Raw genomic sequence first — 17,761 nt, forward strand, 5'->3', positions numbered from 1 at the left:
CATTTCTTAGCCTTTAAACTCATTTCCGGGAATACGGCCAGACTTCTTTCAGGATCATGAGCGTTGTTCCCTGATCTTTTCTTACCTCATTAATGACCTTCCTGTCACTCCATAAGAAGACTCACCAGGCCATGGTTTCTAAACACTTTGGCTGTGATTATCATGATATAAGAATGAATGGTGCTTTATTCCTAAGCAGAGATTCAGAAGTGAAGTGGCAGAGGACGTGACTGTGGAAAAGAGAGAGTGCACAGGACCAAGTGAGAATCTTGTAGACTCATGAAGCCGAGAGAGCTCCCTCACACTTCCATGATCCTGATAAGAGAAGAGAAAGAAGTTACCCCACTGAATTTCTCGATAATATCCCTCTTTAAGCTTGGGTCTCAGGCCAGGACAGAGTTGCTCTAGCTTTGCAGAGTACCCATGGTGGACAGAAGCTTCATTAATCTACCCTTCTGCTCTTATGTGGAGCAACAGGGAGGGCACAAATCGGAATAGTTTCTTGGGAGCACGACTTCCTGCTCTCTGACTTTTGGAAAATTACCCTGCCTTGAGCATCATCATCATCATCTTCATAGTTAATATTGTTTTGAGTAGGCACTTTGAGCCAGGTTCCAGACTGTTTACATATATTATCTTTTTGACTCTTCACAACAATCATATAACAACTAATATTACTTCTGTTTTACATATCATCAGCTGAGACTTAAAGTGTTGAAGCAAATTGCCTAAATTCACACATACGCAATAAGTGGGACAGACAGGATTTAAGCCTGATCAGTTTAATCTACGGATACAGTCCAAAAAAACCACAATTACATGGGACCAAAGCCTTCGCCCTGTCAAGCTGTCCTTCGACTGAGTTCTAGTGGAGACATGTGTGGGAGATGGATGGGGCCATACCTGCATTTTAGAAGTTAGGATTTGCATTTCACCCACTTGAACTGGTCTTCAAACTAACTAGAGGCCAACCAGTCCTCTCAGAGACACTGGAAGAGGAGTCTTATTTCCTGCAGACTTTTCACTGCCAGCAGGTGTCACAAACTCCGTGCGTTCAGCTGGCAGTGAGAGACATGACTGGTGACTTCTGGCTCTGCTCACTAGGGGCTCCCTGTCCTGACCTCCTTTACCCCTTAGGTATTTGCTCCTAGAACAAAGCCTGTTTGGTCTCAATCTGGTTGGGCCTCTGAGTATCACTTGTGAGTGAGACTCTGACTTCTAAGCCAAAGAAGCACGTCTTGGCCAGGAGTGTTTGCCCACTGCCTGTCACCACCTCCAGAATCTGAGCACTCTCCCCGAGAGTGAGTGACTCAGAGCAGGCCAGGCTTACCGTCATGTTGCCCAGGGCCCTGCTATGGTAGTCAGCTCAGGAACCACTGGATCCCTTCCAGGTGGAGGCAGGATCTGCCCCTCCAAGAATGACTCGCAGAGGTCTGCAGACCCCAGCTCTAGAAACATGACTGTGGTGCAGTTGCCAGGAGACAGGGTAGGACCCAGGGTCCTCCATCAGCCATGTGCAGGGGCGGGGCCCCTTGATGCTCACTGGCTACTAGGGTGGCTTAGTCCTACTTCATGGAGTTACTATTATGAGGACTGAGATTAATGGAGCTAAGGAGCCTAGTCAGGTGTCCAGCATGCGGCAGATACTTGGGAATAGTTAACACTTTTATCCTGGTCAAACAATTGAAATGTACCAGATGTCTGGGGAATGCTGGAAAACACAGTGCCTTTGACCAAGAGATCCAACAGAAGACAGCAAGAACCTCTCTTTGCTCCTGGAAAAGACTCAGAATTCTCATCAAAATAGCAGATATTCCCTTGTCCTCTTTCTTCTCTATAAACTTTCATGATCATTCTAGTTAAAAGGGACCTTTTTTAGACAAAAGACAGTGTATCTGTGCTCCCCCCACACTCCTAGACCCAAGGCCCAAATTCTCTGTAACAGCTGCCCTGGCTGCCTCTGCCAACCAGATTTGAGCTCTTGGAGGACAGACAGCAGTGAGTCCTACCTCCTCCCCGTGGCCCCCAATTCTTCCCTCTCAGGGCAGGGCAAACAAGGTTTGCCAGCAAATCTCTGCATCTTATGTGTTTATATCCCATTTCTCTCTTGAAGTAGCTTATAATTTTAATAAAATAAAATAAGGGTAACATTATAGTAAAATACAAATGAAAAGCTATGTCCTAGAGAAAACAGCAAAAATATGCAACAGATTGCTTTGGAATATAGTCTGACAGTTCCTTAAATGGTAAGACCTAAAATTCCCATGTGATCTAGCAAGTCCGGTCTAGGTTCACTCCCAGGAGAACTGAAAACATAGATCCACAAAAGACTTGGACTCAAATGCTGATAGCAACGTTCTTCAAATTGGTCAAAGAATGGTAACAACCCAGATGACTGTCACCTGATGAAGAGATGGCCAAAACGTGGTATCTGCACCCAGTGGAGTACTGAGTCATTCTGTAGCACAGACCAACTTTGGCAACAGTAAGTGAAGGAGTCAGTCACAAAGGCCACCTACTGAAAAATTTTGTTTATCAGAAATGTCCAGAATATAGACAAATCCATACAGACCGAAAGTAGATTAGTGGTTGCCAGGAGCTGGGGAAAGAAAAGAATGGGGGAAGTTAACTGCTAATAAGTTTCTTTTGTGAATGGTGAAATGTTCAGGAGTTAAGTACTGTTGATGATTGTATGACTTTGTGAATATACTAATAACCACTCAATTTATACACCTTTAAAAGAGTTAATATTATGCTATGTAAACTCAGTTTTAAAACTTTTAAAAACTATGTGGCTAATAAAGGCTGCATAACAGCCTGAGCTTCCTGGTAGCCAAAGTTACAAAGGAAGATGCCATCAGTTATGTACTCATCAAAGGGAAGAAAACATGAAGAGGAAGCAGCATTTTAAGTAGTTCAGCGTGCTGGAACAAATATTGTTAAGAGTGCTGGGAAAATAGTGAATGAATGAATCACTCAAGACAGGAGACAGTTAACTTAGCAAAATAAATTCAAGCAGCTAGTTATGAGAAATAAAGGAGGATGCCTCTAGTGTTTCACCTGGAGGCTTTGGACAGATCAAGGGTGTTATTTCTGGGAAACAGTGGGAGATTGTGAGGGCAGAGCTGGAGTGTGGGTAGGGTCGGTGTGGGTAGGTCCTGAGTGGTCACTTGCTGCTGAGCCAGCATTGTTCTGGCAGCCTCTTCACTTTGAGGTGTATCCATGTTGTTTCTCTAAGAAGCACTGTTCCTTTCTTCCCCTTTCTTGTCTCCTGTGATCTGGCAGGCTTTATAATTGTTAAAAAGCAGAGCAAGGAGAGAATCCATTTTTGTACTGTGTGGAGAGTGGGAGTAATTCAGTTTCCTGAGTTAATGCGAGAACTCCTAAAATGGCAGATTACCACCACAGCGTCTTGCCAACCCTTCCCTGGAGCCAGAGGGCGAAAATGAAGGTGAAGGGCCAGAAAGACCTCAGGCCAGATCCAAAGCTTAGGTTGCTTTTAGTTAAATGAAATGCACAATTTGGCTATTTCATTTCGAGGACACCAGAGAGCGCTGCGGCGCTGCCAGGGGCCAGAGATGGCGCTGTGCCTCCCATCCCCACCCTACTCCAGGCGCTCGCGGGGGCTTTTGGCTGCTCCAAGGGGCAGACTGACTTTCAGTGACACCGAAATGTTCAGGCCTGAGAATCCAGGACAAGGAGTTTCAAGCCAGCAGTTTCCTGTGGAACACAGTGGAGTAACACCGTAGCCAGGGAGGCCCCCAGAGCACCCTGCACAGCCGATGGAGAGCCTGCTACAGCCAGTGCCCGCCCGCTGATCGCTGGCTGTACATCTAGGCTCCGGCTGATCTTACAGCTCTTACTTTTCCCTTGGCCTTCCCACTCGTGTCAGCATAAGGGGCAGGGAGAGAAGCTGGTTGTAGTGACAGGGTCAGCTGGGCAGAGACTTCCCTGCAGGAAGCCTGGAGTGGGCTCTCCCAGCCTCATCCACTCACATGGGGGAGGAGGCTCTGTGGCTTCAGAAGCACCCTGTGCCCCTGGAAAGGCAGGTCTAAGACCCGCCGTTCAGCAGGCCCTGGGGAATCCCGCGCACGGTGCAGACACCGCCTGACTCCTGATCCCAAGGACAGGGCTTCTCTGGCTTCACTACAACCTCGTGCCCTTCCATTTCAGGTGATTCTTTAGGTTCTCCTAAAGGTGCTCTGCTCACTTCAGGCAGATTCCTCTGTTTAGTCTCTAGTATGTGCTGGCCCAAGGAAAGCTACCCGTTGGGCTTTCCAGGTATGGGGTAGTCCCCAAAAGGAAGATGGAGTCTGTGGGGTTTAAACCTTGAGAACAACAAACTCTGCTGTGTCCAAGAGCCCTGTGTCCTTGGGGTCATCCGGCACTAGGAGGTTGCAACTTCTGTCCTGGATTCGTTCAGTCTCCAGTTTCCAGCACCACTGGCTGGCGGCTCTCCGTGTCCTCTCAACAAATCCTTCCCCCCGCCCTGCTTCCCCCTGAAGACAGGAGAGGGGTCCTCTCCTGCTGAAGAGGGTGCTCCTGCTGGGGCCGTGTGACTGCAGCATACCCTCCCCACCTCCTTCGTCAGATGCCAAGGCTAGGCCTTTGGCAAGGAGCGCTTCACAAATGATTAAAGGAGCAGAATTTGAGCAGTTCCAAGTTGGCAATCTGACAGGGTGTACATATCCTCAACGAAGAGAGCACAGGATCTTGAAAGCTAACGAGTCATCCAGAATCTTAAAACCTATCAGAATCATCTTACTAGATTCAGACTTCTGAGATAAGAATCATTAGACTTACATTAAAGGGATGCTATTGGTAATCACACTGTGGCAATAGGGACAAACTGGGACAGCCAACAAGGAAATATGATCATACTAGAGGTTATAGGAATGAGTGTCTATTGTTCCAGAGGTGGCCGCATTGCCCCTTCTCTCACCTGAGGAGGTGGCCTCAGAGAGCCTGCTAGGGACTCTCACTCCTGCAGATGACCCTTATCAACATGCCTGGAGCTCACCCTGCTGGCTCCTGGGAAAAGCTGCTGAAGGCCCTGGGGGCCTCCTCCTGACCTTTAGCTTGTGAGTCCCCTTCATGCGGCCTGATATTCCAGAAGCAAGGCTGCTGCTAGGAGATAGGACGGCTCCCAGCAATGAGGCTTGTCCTGTATGCAGCTGATATGTTCTGGGGGTGGGCTTTGACTTAGGGGTGAAGCCAGATCTGCCCAAAGATGGACAGCTGGCACCGGACTCCTGTCTGGCACGTGCCTCCTCCACCTGTGCACCAACCACCCTTAATCCCCCTGTGGGCCAGGCCCAGCTGCCAGGAGACCATTTAGCCGTGGCCCAGGCAGAAGTCTTGAGCCTTCATAGCTCAGATCAGATACATCCCCGGACTGTCTCTCCCTCAAGAATCCCTCTTCTGTGTCCCTCCCGAGCCCTGTGCTCCTGAAACGTGTCTCAGTTATCACTTGGTTGGCTCTTACTCACAGTCACATTTCAGGGCCAGCAAAGAGCTGGCTCCCTATGAGTGCCTGCCTTGCCTGTGACCTGTCAAAGACCCTGTGACCACAGCCTCCTCCCCGGCGCATATGTCCCCGAAGCTGGTTGCATTTTGGAAGCACAGACCATGAATTACAGTGCTTCCTTCTCACTGAGTAAGAGTGCTCCCTGTGCCCTCTTCAGCGGCCCCCTCTTCCCAGGCTTCTCAGAGGACTGGAAGGAGGGGCCCTGCAGGTCAGAAGCCATTCCTACCTAGTATGAAGGCTACCACGTAGTTGGAGATCTGGCCCATGCCGACGATGACAAACAACACAGTGAACATCTCCCAGTTGATGGAAAAAATCTGCAGAAAGCTGAAGCCAGTCTGCACAGCCATGGTTGCGAAGAGGATGGTCTTTCTGCCAAATCTGTAGAGTATAGCACAACACAAGAAGTGGCCTGTGCAGATCACAGCAGCACCGGACTCAGGGCTTGGGGAAGCCCCAAGTCAGGCATCCCTGCAGACTGTTTTTCTCAGGGCTGTGACAGGCTTTTCTCCTATCACATCCTCCTAGGTTCTTCCTGGGTGAGGTCTCAGGCATCCTTCTGCCCAGGAGGTAAGTTTCTGAGATTCTGAGCCTCCTGTGGAGGCAGCATATCTTGAAATCACAGAGCAGCTTATGTAAGGACCACGTGGAAATTTGCTCTTTAGAATGAGTCGTAGGTAGAAGCTGCCATCACATTTCTGGAACATGTGCTGCTGCTGCCGCTAAGTCGCTTCAGTCGTGTCCGACTCTGTGCAGCCCCATAGACGGCAGCCCACTGGGCTCCCCCATCCTTGGGATTCTCCAGGCAAGAATACTGGAGTGGGTTGCCATTTCCTTCTCCAATGCGTGAAAGTGAGAAGTGAAAGTGAAGTCACTCAGTCGTGTCTGACTCTTAGCCACCCCATGGACTGCAGCCTACCAGGCTCCCCCATCCATGGGATTTTCCAGGCAAGAGTACTGGAGTGGGGTGCCATTGCCTTCTCCGTCTGGAACATGAGCACAGTACAAACTGAAGATACATCTAATGTCAACATTAGAATCCTGTCAACCTAGAGCCAAGAGTCCCTCTGTGTCAGTGGTCTCCAAACTAGGCTGTGCTTGGAATCAAGAGAGCTTAAAAAAATACTGTGATGGCCTTCTGAGATTCTTATTGTCTGGATGTAGACAGTTAGATGCAGCATGGGTATCAGGGCTTAAAGATATTATTTCCCAGGTGACTCTACTGTGCATCCCAAATTGGGAACCACTGCCCTGTGGAAAGTAGCTTCCAGCAACACCCATAAATGACACTACAGTTGGCTTAAGTCTTAATTTCATTTTCTCCCATCTCATCTTCCATACTCGGGTCATCTCAGGCTTTTGGGTCGGGAGTCCCATTGGGCTTCACGACTAAGGGAGGGACAGCTATTCCTCTGGAAAGCCTTCCCCAACACTGCCATTGAGCACTCCCGCCTTCCTGCTCTGGTCCCTACAGAACATTCAGGGGTCAGTGTGGTCACGTCTCCCCAAGCTGCGATGCTGTCTCTTCCTGACAGTGCACTCCAGGAGGCCCTGAAGCAGCCTTGATCAGCTCTGCCGCCCCAGTGTCCAGCCAGGGGCCTGACCCACAGCAGAGGCAGGTGCACAGTTAAGGCGGGGTACTCACCATCTGGCTTTGCCTCTGGCTAATGGCTGGTTGTGGCTAGATCACATGGCAACAAAAAACTGAGGGTGGGGTGAGGAGGCCGTGAGGCAGAAGTGTATATTTTTGAGGAGCTCAGATGGTAAAGAATCTGCCCACAATGTTGGAGACCCTGGTTCGATCCCTGCGTCGGGAAGATCCCCTGAAGTAGGAAAAGGCAACCCACTCTAGTATGCTTGCCTGGAGAATTCTGTGGACAGAAGAGCCTGGCAGGCTACAGTCACGAGGTCGCAAAGAGTTGGGCACAACTAAGCAACTAACAGTTGGTGATATAAGGGCCCCATTTTCCAGTGGTTCCCCACAAGGGGCTGAGCACAGAGGATACAGGATACATCATTGTTCCTCCTGTCACTCACTTGGTGGCCTATGGGGTCTCCCTTTCTCTGGTGAAAATACCCTAAATTCAGTCCAGCCCCAGGACAGGTAGTGTATTGACAATCACCTTTCCTTCCTCCCACCATTCTTACCTGTCTGATAGCTGCCCAGACACAAAGGAGCCGAGAAGCACGCCTACAAAGAACAGGGAAGTGGTAAGGGGCGTCTTCCAATCCTCCTCACACACCAGACTCCACTGCTAGGGAAAAACACAAAGTGTGAGCCCAGCCCTCCAGCAGGTCCGGCCCCTGCCCAGCTCCGAAGGCATATTAGTGGGGCAGCCAGGCAGGCTCTCCTCCCCTGTGCCAGGCTCACTACTGTGCAAAGGGCATAGGCTTCACAGTCCTGGGGTTGACTGCTGACTGTCAGTCACTGGGGCAAGTCACTGTCCTTCCTGAGGCTCACCCTCCTCTTCCGAAAGGAGGGGTGGTACCTCTGGCCCTGCTTACATTGTGTACTGAGAAGTGAGCTGTGGCATGGCTTTGACTGGCAACCCCTCAACTGTGAAGTAGTATGAGGCAGAGGTGCCATTTCTGCTTCAGAAGTTACTGAAGCATGACCCTCTGGCATGGAGGGACAGTGTTCGAAATGCTTGCAGGACAGGGTGGTGGGCATGGTCACTTGATCCAGGTAGAAAAGCTTCTTCTACCTGTTGAAAAATGCAAGTGGTCCCCAAACACTTGTGATTATATTTTCTGAGCAGAATCCTCCAGAGAACCCTGTGCTCCCTGGGCCGTGCAACACTGTAGGCCATGCAACACTGTAGGCCATGCAACCCCATAGGCCATGCGTAGGGCTTGATCCGGAGCCCCACTGTGCTAGGGGTGGTGTTCCCGCCCCTCTTCAGTGCTTCTTATCTCCCCTCTACACTCCTCCACTCTCCTTTCCATGCAGCCCTCCCAGAAGTGTGGTCCCTCCCACTCCCCAGGGCCCATGGGCTGTTGTAGCTCTAACAAGTCCCTGCTTGTGGACCCACAAAATGATACTTTCAGCTAGAGTTGTTACCAGCTCTTGACTTAAGTCAATTCAGCATAATCTCAAGGGGAGGTTGCAAAAATTTCAAAATGTGTTCAGTGAGCTTTTGTGAATCCAAAAAGAAGCAGGTGCCAATAAGTATTTTGGGATAATGGGTCAGGGGATTGCTGTGTGTGGTAAGACGATAAAGTCTATAGGAAATATCCCCTGGCCCCCACCCAACCCCAGCCCCCTACTCAGCAGTGGTACTGCACTCATGACATTCCTAAGGCAGTTTGGTTCTTAATCCTTTCAACTTCCCTGACATAGATTTGAAAGTGAATTCACATATTTGTATCATGCCCCATTTGCAGCAGAGAGAGGTGGATATAAGGATACATACAAGAAAAATGTGTACAACAAAACGCTAAGGGAATCGTGGCAAATGAAAATCTCAGAGGAGCAGGGGTTACAAAAATAACCAAGACTGACCTCTGGCTGTCCTGCCCAAGGGCCTGTCAGCTTGCCAAGGAAGCCCTGAAATCTGGCTTTGAATATCCCAGCAGCTTGGCTCTCAGGATCACAGTGTGCAGAGTAATAAACTCATTCTGCAGAAGCTCAGTCTGTCTGAGTACTGAGACCGAGGAGAAGCCTCTCCTCTATACTTCCTTCCACAAAGGCGCCACTCTGTTATGCTGACTATAATGTCCTTGAGAACACGCCCATCCTGGAGACAACAGCGCGATTCATGGGACTGCCTCACACTGTGCTCACAAAGCTGCTCACAGGCGGGCTGCCCGAGTACAGCTCTGCAGAAGAAAAACCGACGTGAACCAGAAACTCTCTGCCCCTCAGGCACAACTGAGGATAGGTCTGAAACCATACCCAGAGGAAGGCTTCTTCAACTGGGGTACCTTGAATGGGCTTCAGGGGAAAAGGCACCAACTCTCCAAAACTGTATGGCCAGATTCACGTGCTCTGCCAGGCCACAGGTCAAGGGAAATATGAACTTCTAAAAGTCACAGATTGAAGTTGCAAAGCCTCATGGTGTGGTTCGTAACCCATTACGCAGAAGAGTAAACTTAGTTTCTGAGACTAGTGTTTGCCTGAAGTCAAAGCAAGTAAATGGGCAAGCGAGATAACAACTTGGGCCTTAGAACTTTACCTCGTACCCATGTTCTGCTTTGGACAAGAGCACCAAAGGCCAGATAAAATGAGTTTATTACATACCACCCCTACACTTCTTCAAGGAATGTGACATCAAGACTAGGGGCAGAAGACCTCCACCACAGCTGTTACCCTTGAACAGAACTAAGAAAATCCCAGGTTTGGTGGGGCTATTAAGTATCCATTATCAACCATCACCATTCCATCTGCAGCCAAGCAGAAAAGCTCTTCCCAAGATAACGTGCTCTCCTTTGCGGTTTTAAAAACATTTTTCTATCAGGACGTTGCCTTTGGGCAGCATAGATAGGACTTATGAGACAGAAGGGAAGGAGGACAGCTGTCAGATGGCAGGCCTTGCTTGAGCAAAATAGTAAACAGAACTGGCTCCCTAAGTTTCAGGCCCAGTGTAACCGGAAAATATAGGACGCCTTGTTCAAAATGATTAAGAATTTCAAGATGTCAATAGCAGAGCATTAAAAAATAAATGTGGGGCCCTAGGTGACTGCAGGGATTGATGCCCATCAAGCTGGCCCTGATGGTGAGTCAAGCCTGGTCTGTTTGGGGAATGCAGCATGGAAAGGAATTGTGAACTGGGTTCTGAGAAAGGTGAGGCAGGGGCCAGCTCCCCATTGCTCTAGGTCCCCCTTCCCTCCCTGAAGAGGCACTCCCGCAGCCATCAGCATCGCAGCACAGAAGGTGGCCATGTGCACACAGCAGCATCTGCCCCAGGCCCGTGGGGGTGCTGTCTGTCTTTGGTAGAGAGCGCTGTCTGTCTCTGCTCACGTCTGGTAGAGGAGGGCAGCTGGACCTCATGCTGCTTATGGTTGTTTCTAAGGCTGGGTTCCCTCTTGGGGAGTCATTGTACCCAAAGAGTCTCTTTGAAAGTTGCAAGAGGCCTGGTAACAGGATATAAAATTGGCAGATAAAATATTGGCTTCAGCTCACGGGACTGGTGTTCCAATACATTAGCTGCCAGCCTGTAGGGGGACCCTTTTCTCTACGGGGCCATTCTTGAGAAGGCCAGGCCCTGCCTGCCCCAGCCCCTTGAGCTTTTAGGGGTGTATCTTAGGGCCTCAATTGTCAGGTCCCAGGGAACTCCCTGTGGTTGACAATGACATGGCAGGACCAGTGGGAGACGGTCTTTTCCTTAATGAGAGAGAAGTGTCCTGTGGGTCTCTGCACACGTGTGCACACACAAGCACACACAAACATACATGTACAGCTTAGACACGTCAGCTTAGACACGGATGGCTGACGGCCTCGTGAGAGGCTGCAGGGCACTGGCCTGGGGCTATGCCCTCAGGTCAAACACTACCATTTCTGAAACATAACCCACACTCCCACATGCACTCTGGACAAAGAGTGGAATGTCCCACACTGTGCACGGTTGAGGCACTGGATATACTCTCATAGGATTACTGTGTCTGTCTCATCCTCCAGGTCTTAGACCAATATTCCCCGTTTGACTGGGTCATGTAGCCTTAAAGAACAAAAAACCAGGTCCCAAGGTAATCGATGACATGAGGACACTTGACCTGGAAGAACACGCATCTCATGCCCTCAACAGTAATAACAGAAAGGACAAGTACAGTGTATGGATTGCTCACTGTGTGCCTTGCATCATTCATGGGATCTCAAAGTTGCCATCTGAAAATAGGTATTCCCTTTATCCCCATTTTACAAATGAGCAAATGAAGGCACACAGCAGTGAAGTGACTAGCCCAAGTTCTGGTGGACTGGTAAAGCGAGGCGAAAGTCACTCAGTCGTGTCCAACTCTTTGTGACCCCATGCACTGTACAGTCCATGGAATTCTCCAGGCCAGAATACTGGAGTGGGTAGCCTTTCCCTTCTCCCGGGGATCTTCCCAACCCAGCGATCGAACCCAGGTCTCCAGCATTGCAGGCAGACTCTTCACCAGCTGAGCCACAACGGAACGACTGGTAAAAGGAACTGCTTAATCATTTATTCAATAGGCATTGAGCACCTGCTCTGGGCCAGATTCTGAAGGGGCACAAAGCAGACGTGGTCACTGCCTCCATGAAGCTGAAGGTCAAGCTTGCTTTACAGGACAGATCAGGTGTGCACATGTACACGCATGGGCCCAGCCATCCTGGGTGGAATGTTCTCGGCCATCGTGTCCTTGCTCTCCAGCAGGACAGGAAGAGAGGCACCTCCCTCCCTGTTCAACCTCCTCCAGATGGAGAGAGTTCTAAAACCTGAACACATTCATGTAATCATTTTAGCTAACTAAAGTGTACAAGGCTAGGCATGTGGCAGATGCTTAACAAATTGTTGATGAACATATGTTGAACAGTTAGGAATAATGGAAAACTAGTTTGGAAATGTGTGCTATCACACAGTCCTTTGAAAATCACCCTCAACCTTGAACTCTGCAAGTAGCCAAAGTCTGGTAATTTTAGCCTTTACCAAAGCCATAAAGGGTCATAAAGATAAGAGTATCCCTGCGACTACATAGAACTGAGAACTCTGGAAGGCAGCTTGATGCTGAGCAAAGAGCACAGGCTGTCTTGGGTTCTGCCATTTCTGACTCTGAGACTTTGGGCCACTCATTCACCCCTGTTAGCCTGCTTTCTCATCTTCAAAGAGGTGACAATAGTACTCCTTCCCAAAGCTGTTGTGAGCATTGGATGGGAAATGTAAGTAGAGTGTCTGACAGCGTCTGACACATTACAGACCTCGTTGAAGGGTAGTTCCCTTTCTACTAATCTCATGCCTTTTATAAACAGTATTAATGAATAAGCAAAGCGGGTTGTACTTAAATCTGACTAGGCAGAAGAGATTGTTAGAAATGAGAACTTTCTATTCAATGACTAAAAACCAGGAAAGTTTTCATCACAAGGTGTAAAATCCCTTTATAAATGAACTTCAATCTCAGAGACAGCTGTGAATGAAAAACTAGCAATAGTTCATTTAAGAAAGAATTTCTGTGTTCTCTTATTTTTCATTCTGTGAAGGAAAAGAGGAAGTAGTAGTTAGTTAATAATAGTATATACCTCCATCCACAATTTCTTCTTTATAACTTAGTTGTAAACTTAAAGCTAGAAATATACTGACCATGGAGTGGTGGGGGAAAGTTTGCTATTTAATTCTTTTAGTTTATGAAAAAGCAAGAGAGTTCCAGAAAAACATCTATTTCTGCTTTATGGACTATGCCAAAGCCTTTGACTGTGTGGATCACAATAAACTGTGGAAAATTCTGAAAGAGATGGGAATAACAGACCACCTGACTTGCCTCTTGAGAAACCTGTATGCAGGTCAGGAAGCAAGTTAGAACTGGACATGGAACAACAGACTGGTTCCAAACAGGAAAAGGAGTATGTCAAGGCTGTATATTGTCACCCTGCTTATTTAACTTATATGCAGAGTACATCATGAGAAATGCTGGGCTGAAGGAAGCACAAACTGGAATCAAGATTGCTGGGAGAAATATCAATAACCTCAGATACGCAGATGACACCACCCTTATGGCAGAAAGTGAAGAAGAACTAAAGAGCCTCTTGATGAAAGTGAAAGAAGAGAGTGAAAAAGTTGGCTTAAAGCTAACATTCAGAAAACTAAGATCATGGTATCCGGTCCCAACACTTCATGGCAGATAGATGGGGAAGCAGTGGAAACTGTGGCTGACTTTATTTCTCTGGGCTCCAAAATCACTGCAGATGGCAATTGCAGCAATGAAATTAAAAGACACTTACTCCTTGGAAAGAAAGTTATGACCAACTTTTAATATGACAGCATATTAAAAACCAGAGACATTGCCAACAAAGGTCCGTCTAGTCAAGGCTATGGTTTTTCCAATGGTTGTGTATGGACATGAGAGTTGGACTATAAAGAAAGCTGAGCACCGAAGAATTGATGCTTTTGAACTGTGGTGTTGGAAAAGACTCTTGAGAGTCCCTTGGACTGCAAGGAGATCCAACTAGTCCATCCTAAAGGAGATCAGTCCTGGGTGTTCATTGGAAGGACTGATGTTAAGGCTGAAACTCCAATACTTTGGCCACCTGATGTGAAGAGCTGACTCACTGGGAAAGACCCTGTGCTGGGAAAGATTGAGGGCAGGAGGGGAAGGGGACGACAGAGGATGAGATGGCTGGATGGCATCACCGACTCAATGGACATGAGTTTGGGTGGACTCCAGGAGTCGGTGATGGACAGGGAGGCCTGGTGTGCTGTGGTTCATGGGGTCGCAAAGAGCTAGACACGACTGAGCGACTGAACTGAATTGATAAGAGCTTTATTGAGATATAATTTACATACCATAAAATTCATTCTTATGTGTATAATTCAGTGTATATGTGTATAATTCATTCATAATTTACTATATTCACAGAGTTGTGCAATCATCAGTATTATCTAATTTTAGAACAGTTTCATCACCCCTGAAAGAAACCCCATGCCCATTAGCAGTCACTTCCAATTCTCTTTTCCCAGCCTTGGCAATCACTAACATACACTCGGTCTCTTTGGATTTGCCTATTCTGGGTGTCAGGTGAGCCGACACGGATTGTGAAAGAATTCACAGAAATATTAACAAGAAAAGAAAAGAGAGTTTTTATTTCCTTTCCAAGGGAGGAAAGGGCCAGATGCATAGAGTGGTTGCTGGCCCCCAGTGGTGGGGGTTTGAGTCTTTTATTGAGTTCAAAGGGCAAGGTGCAGGAAAGGGGTGGTGGGTTCATATCTTTTCTGGTCCACAGTTGCATCTGGGCTAGCTGTGCTTCAATAGGCTGTGTTTTTTGTTTTTGTTTTTTTCTGAGAATCTGTAACTTCTTGTCTTCAGTAATTTTCCAGTCCTTGGGTGTCTGAAAGAGACTTGATAGTGGCCCTTGACAGGGGCTACTCTATTTTGAACAATGTTAGATGGGTTTACACTGGACATTTAATATAAATGGAATAATACAATATGCAATCTTTTGTGACTGGCTTCTTTCAGGTAGCATGTTTTCAAGGTTCATCCATGTTGTTCTAAGTATCAGTACTTTGTTCAAGTACTAAGTATCAGTACTTTATTCCTTTTTATGGTTGAATAATATTCCACTGTTTGGCTATACCACCTTTTATTTAGCCATTTAGCAGTTGCTAGACATTTGAGTTGTTTCTACTTTTTGGCTATTATGAATAAAGCTGTTATAAACTTTTGTATACAAGATATTGCAAGGATATATGTTCTCATTTCTCTTGGGTATTTCTAAAGTGGCTGTATCATTGTATAAACCCAACAGTAATGAACAAATGTTTCAATTTTTCCATATTCCTATCAAGGTATTGTATATCTTTTTAATTTTAACCATCCCAGGAGGTATTAAGCAGTATTTCATTATGGTTTTGACTTGATTGTGGTTGTGATTTTCCTAATGACTAACGATATTGAATCTGTTTTGTGTTGAATCTGTAGATCAGTTTGGGGAGTTGCCATCTTGACAATATTACCTTCTGCTTCATGAACAGAACATGAGATATCTTTTCATTTATTTAGATTTTCATTTCTTTCAAAGATGCTTTGTAGTTTTCAAAGAATAAGTTGTGCTTTAGAAAAATAATTATTCCTGAAAAAACATTCTTTAGTATTTCTTGTAAGGTAGCACTGCTAGTCAAAAATTCTCTTATGTGTGTGTGTGTGTGAGAGAGAGAATATCTATTTCAGTTTTAAAAGATAGTTTTGCTCGTTACATTAATAAGATTTTTGGTTGATGTGCTTTTTCTTTCAGCAGTTTAAATATGTTATCCCCCTGGCTTTGGCCTCCTTTGTTTCTTTTTTAAAATGTATTTGCTTATGGCAGCACTGGGTCTTTCTTCCCTTGCACAGGCTTTCATAGTTGCAGCGAGTGGGGGTTACTCTTTAGTTGTGAAGCGCAGGCTTCTCGCAGTGGCTTCTCTAGCTGTGGAGAGCAGGCTCTAGGGTGTGTGGGCTTCAGTAGTTGTGGTGCTTGGGCTTAGTTGCCCCTCAACATGTAGAATCTTCCTGGACCAAGGATCAAACCCGTGGACGCTGCATTGGCAGACAGATTCTCAACCACTGGACCACCTGGGAAGTCCCCTCCTTTCTTTCTTATGACAAGTCAAATGTAAATCTTATTAGGGTTCCCTTGCATGTGTCCTATTTTTCTTACTGTTTTCAAAAATTTCCCTTGGTGTTTGATTTTAAGTAATCTTACCATGATTTTGCCTGTGTGCAAAAATATTTTTGTTTCTTCTTGGAATTGAGCTGCTGAACTGTGTAGATGAATGTTTTTAATATTTGCTAAGTTTTCAGTCATTATTTCTTTCACTATCGTTTTTTTCTCCTTCTTTCTCTCCTCTCCTTCTAGTGTTCCCTTTATGCACATTAGTCTGGTTAACAATGTTCCGCATTGCTTTAAGAACGTGTTCATTTTTCTTCACTCTTTTTTTTTCCTGTTTTTTTGGATTACATAATTTCTATTTCTCTGTCTTCAAATTTGCTGATTCTTTCTTCTGTCTATTCAAAGTACTAGTAAAGGCTCTCTAGTGAACTTTTAAATTTCAGCTACTGTTTATTTCAATTACAGAAACTTTGATTCTTTTTTATATGACTTTCATTTAATATCTTAATTGGTATTCTGTATTTGATGAGACACTGTCATTGTGCCTTCTTTTCCTTTCTAAGCATGAATTCCTTTCGTTCTTTGACAATACTTACAATGCTGCTTGTAAGTTTTTGTTAAATCTGACATCTAGGCCCTTTCGGGCAGTTTCTGTTCCCTACTTTTTTCCTGAGTGTGGGTCATGTTTTCCTGTTTCTTTGTATGTCTTGTAATTTTGGGTTAAAAACTGGACATTTCAGAAAATACATTGTAGAAACTCTGAGCATTGAATTTTCTCCCCCACGCCCCTTCTCACCCCGACACACACCAGGGGTACCTGTCTTTGTTTTTGTTTGCTTTTTTGTTTGTTTAATGACTTGGCTGGACTCTTATTAAAGACTATTTCCCCTGCAGTGTGAAGCCTCTGGTGTTGCTCTTCAGAGGACACAGCCTTAGGCATGTGTGCAGTCACCTTGGGAGAACAATGGATTTAGCAGGGCTCTTTTTGACTGTCTCTTTCCCCATGTTTTCTATCAAGCTGTCTCCCTCTGCTGATATCACACCTAGCTGTTGTTGTTCTGTCGCTAAGTCGTGTCCGACTCTTTGCAACCCCATGAACTGCAGCATGCCAGGCCTCCCTGTCCTTCACTATCTCCCTGAGTTTGCTTAAACTCATGTCCATTGAGTCAGTGATGCCATCCAACCTAGCTGTCAGGCTCCACCAATTGCTATATCATTCCTTTAGTGTGCGCTGGGGCACAAAACATGCCACAGACTAGTTCAATTCAATTCAAGCCCCTTTGAAGGAGCAGTTTTGAGGCAAGTCTGTGAGGTTTGTTCTGACTCCAGGAGTGTTGCTATGAGCTGTCTTGTTTTCTGGTTCTCTCTGGTAATCTAGCTGCCCTATGGGTTAGCTTGTTGCTCTAATGGAGCTACCAGTCTCCTCATAATTGTTTACCACCACGATTTCTGTTGTTTTAAAGTGCACTCTCAGGCTTCAACTTCTGTACATCCTGTGTGAAATGAAGTTATTTCCTGCGGGGACAGCTTCAGAGCTCTCTATTGTTATGGACTACTTCTTCTCCTGGGGGAAAATATCTGAGCCCCTGCTCAGGCTGGGGTAAGGGAAAGTGCCCTCTGAGTTAGACACTGGTTGGAGGTGGTAGCATCCTTTTTGGCTTGCCTCTCTTGGCATGGAATCTCCACTCGACAACACACTGGGATAAGGGCATCCAGGGCCCCCGTCTTGTCAGCCTGTGGACACTAGAGTAGAGGCGCCACTACGGGAGTGTGGACTGAGTGGAGGATGGGATCCCCCAATCTCCTGGCTGCACTCACCAGGAATTAAGCCTCTGCACTTGGAGCTCAGAAGCTGGGAGGCTAACTCTTAAAAATCTCAGGATCTTTCTTCTCTTATATTAGATGTAAAGAAAAAGCACCCGCAGGTGGAGAGGCATTGGTGAAGAGTTCTCTGGTCATCAGAGGTGGAGCCAAAGCCA

The 17,761-nt window shown here is 46.6% G+C and overlaps 2 protein-coding genes across 10 annotated transcripts in view; one reads left to right on the forward strand and one right to left on the reverse strand.

The window, feature by feature from the left end:
• The window catches only part of LOC138441089 (prolyl 4-hydroxylase subunit alpha-2), a 145,640-nt gene that overhangs the window by 35,060 nt on the left and 92,819 nt on the right, over positions 1-17,761 (forward strand). The gene's annotated exons all lie outside the window — the stretch shown is intronic.
• Positions 1-17,761, reverse strand: part of SLC22A4 (solute carrier family 22 member 4) — a 42,326-nt gene that overhangs the window by 19,331 nt on the left and 5,234 nt on the right. The window contains exons 2-3 of one of the 4 annotated variants that reach the window (XM_069591528.1): positions 7,676-7,779; positions 5,754-5,908 (exon numbers count right to left, since the gene is read on the reverse strand). In XM_069591528.1, coding sequence (XP_069447629.1) covers positions 5,754-5,908; positions 7,676-7,779 — 259 coding nt within the window. Of the gene's footprint in view, positions 1-5,753; positions 5,909-7,675; positions 7,783-17,761 lie in introns of all 4 variants that reach the window. The other 3 variants (XM_069591527.1, XM_069591530.1, XM_069591529.1) reach the window with 3 other exon arrangements.

This window comes from Ovis canadensis, chromosome 5 (assembly GCF_042477335.2).
Source record: "Ovis canadensis isolate MfBH-ARS-UI-01 breed Bighorn chromosome 5, ARS-UI_OviCan_v2, whole genome shotgun sequence".
Lineage (NCBI taxonomy): Eukaryota > Metazoa > Chordata > Mammalia > Artiodactyla > Bovidae > Ovis > Ovis canadensis.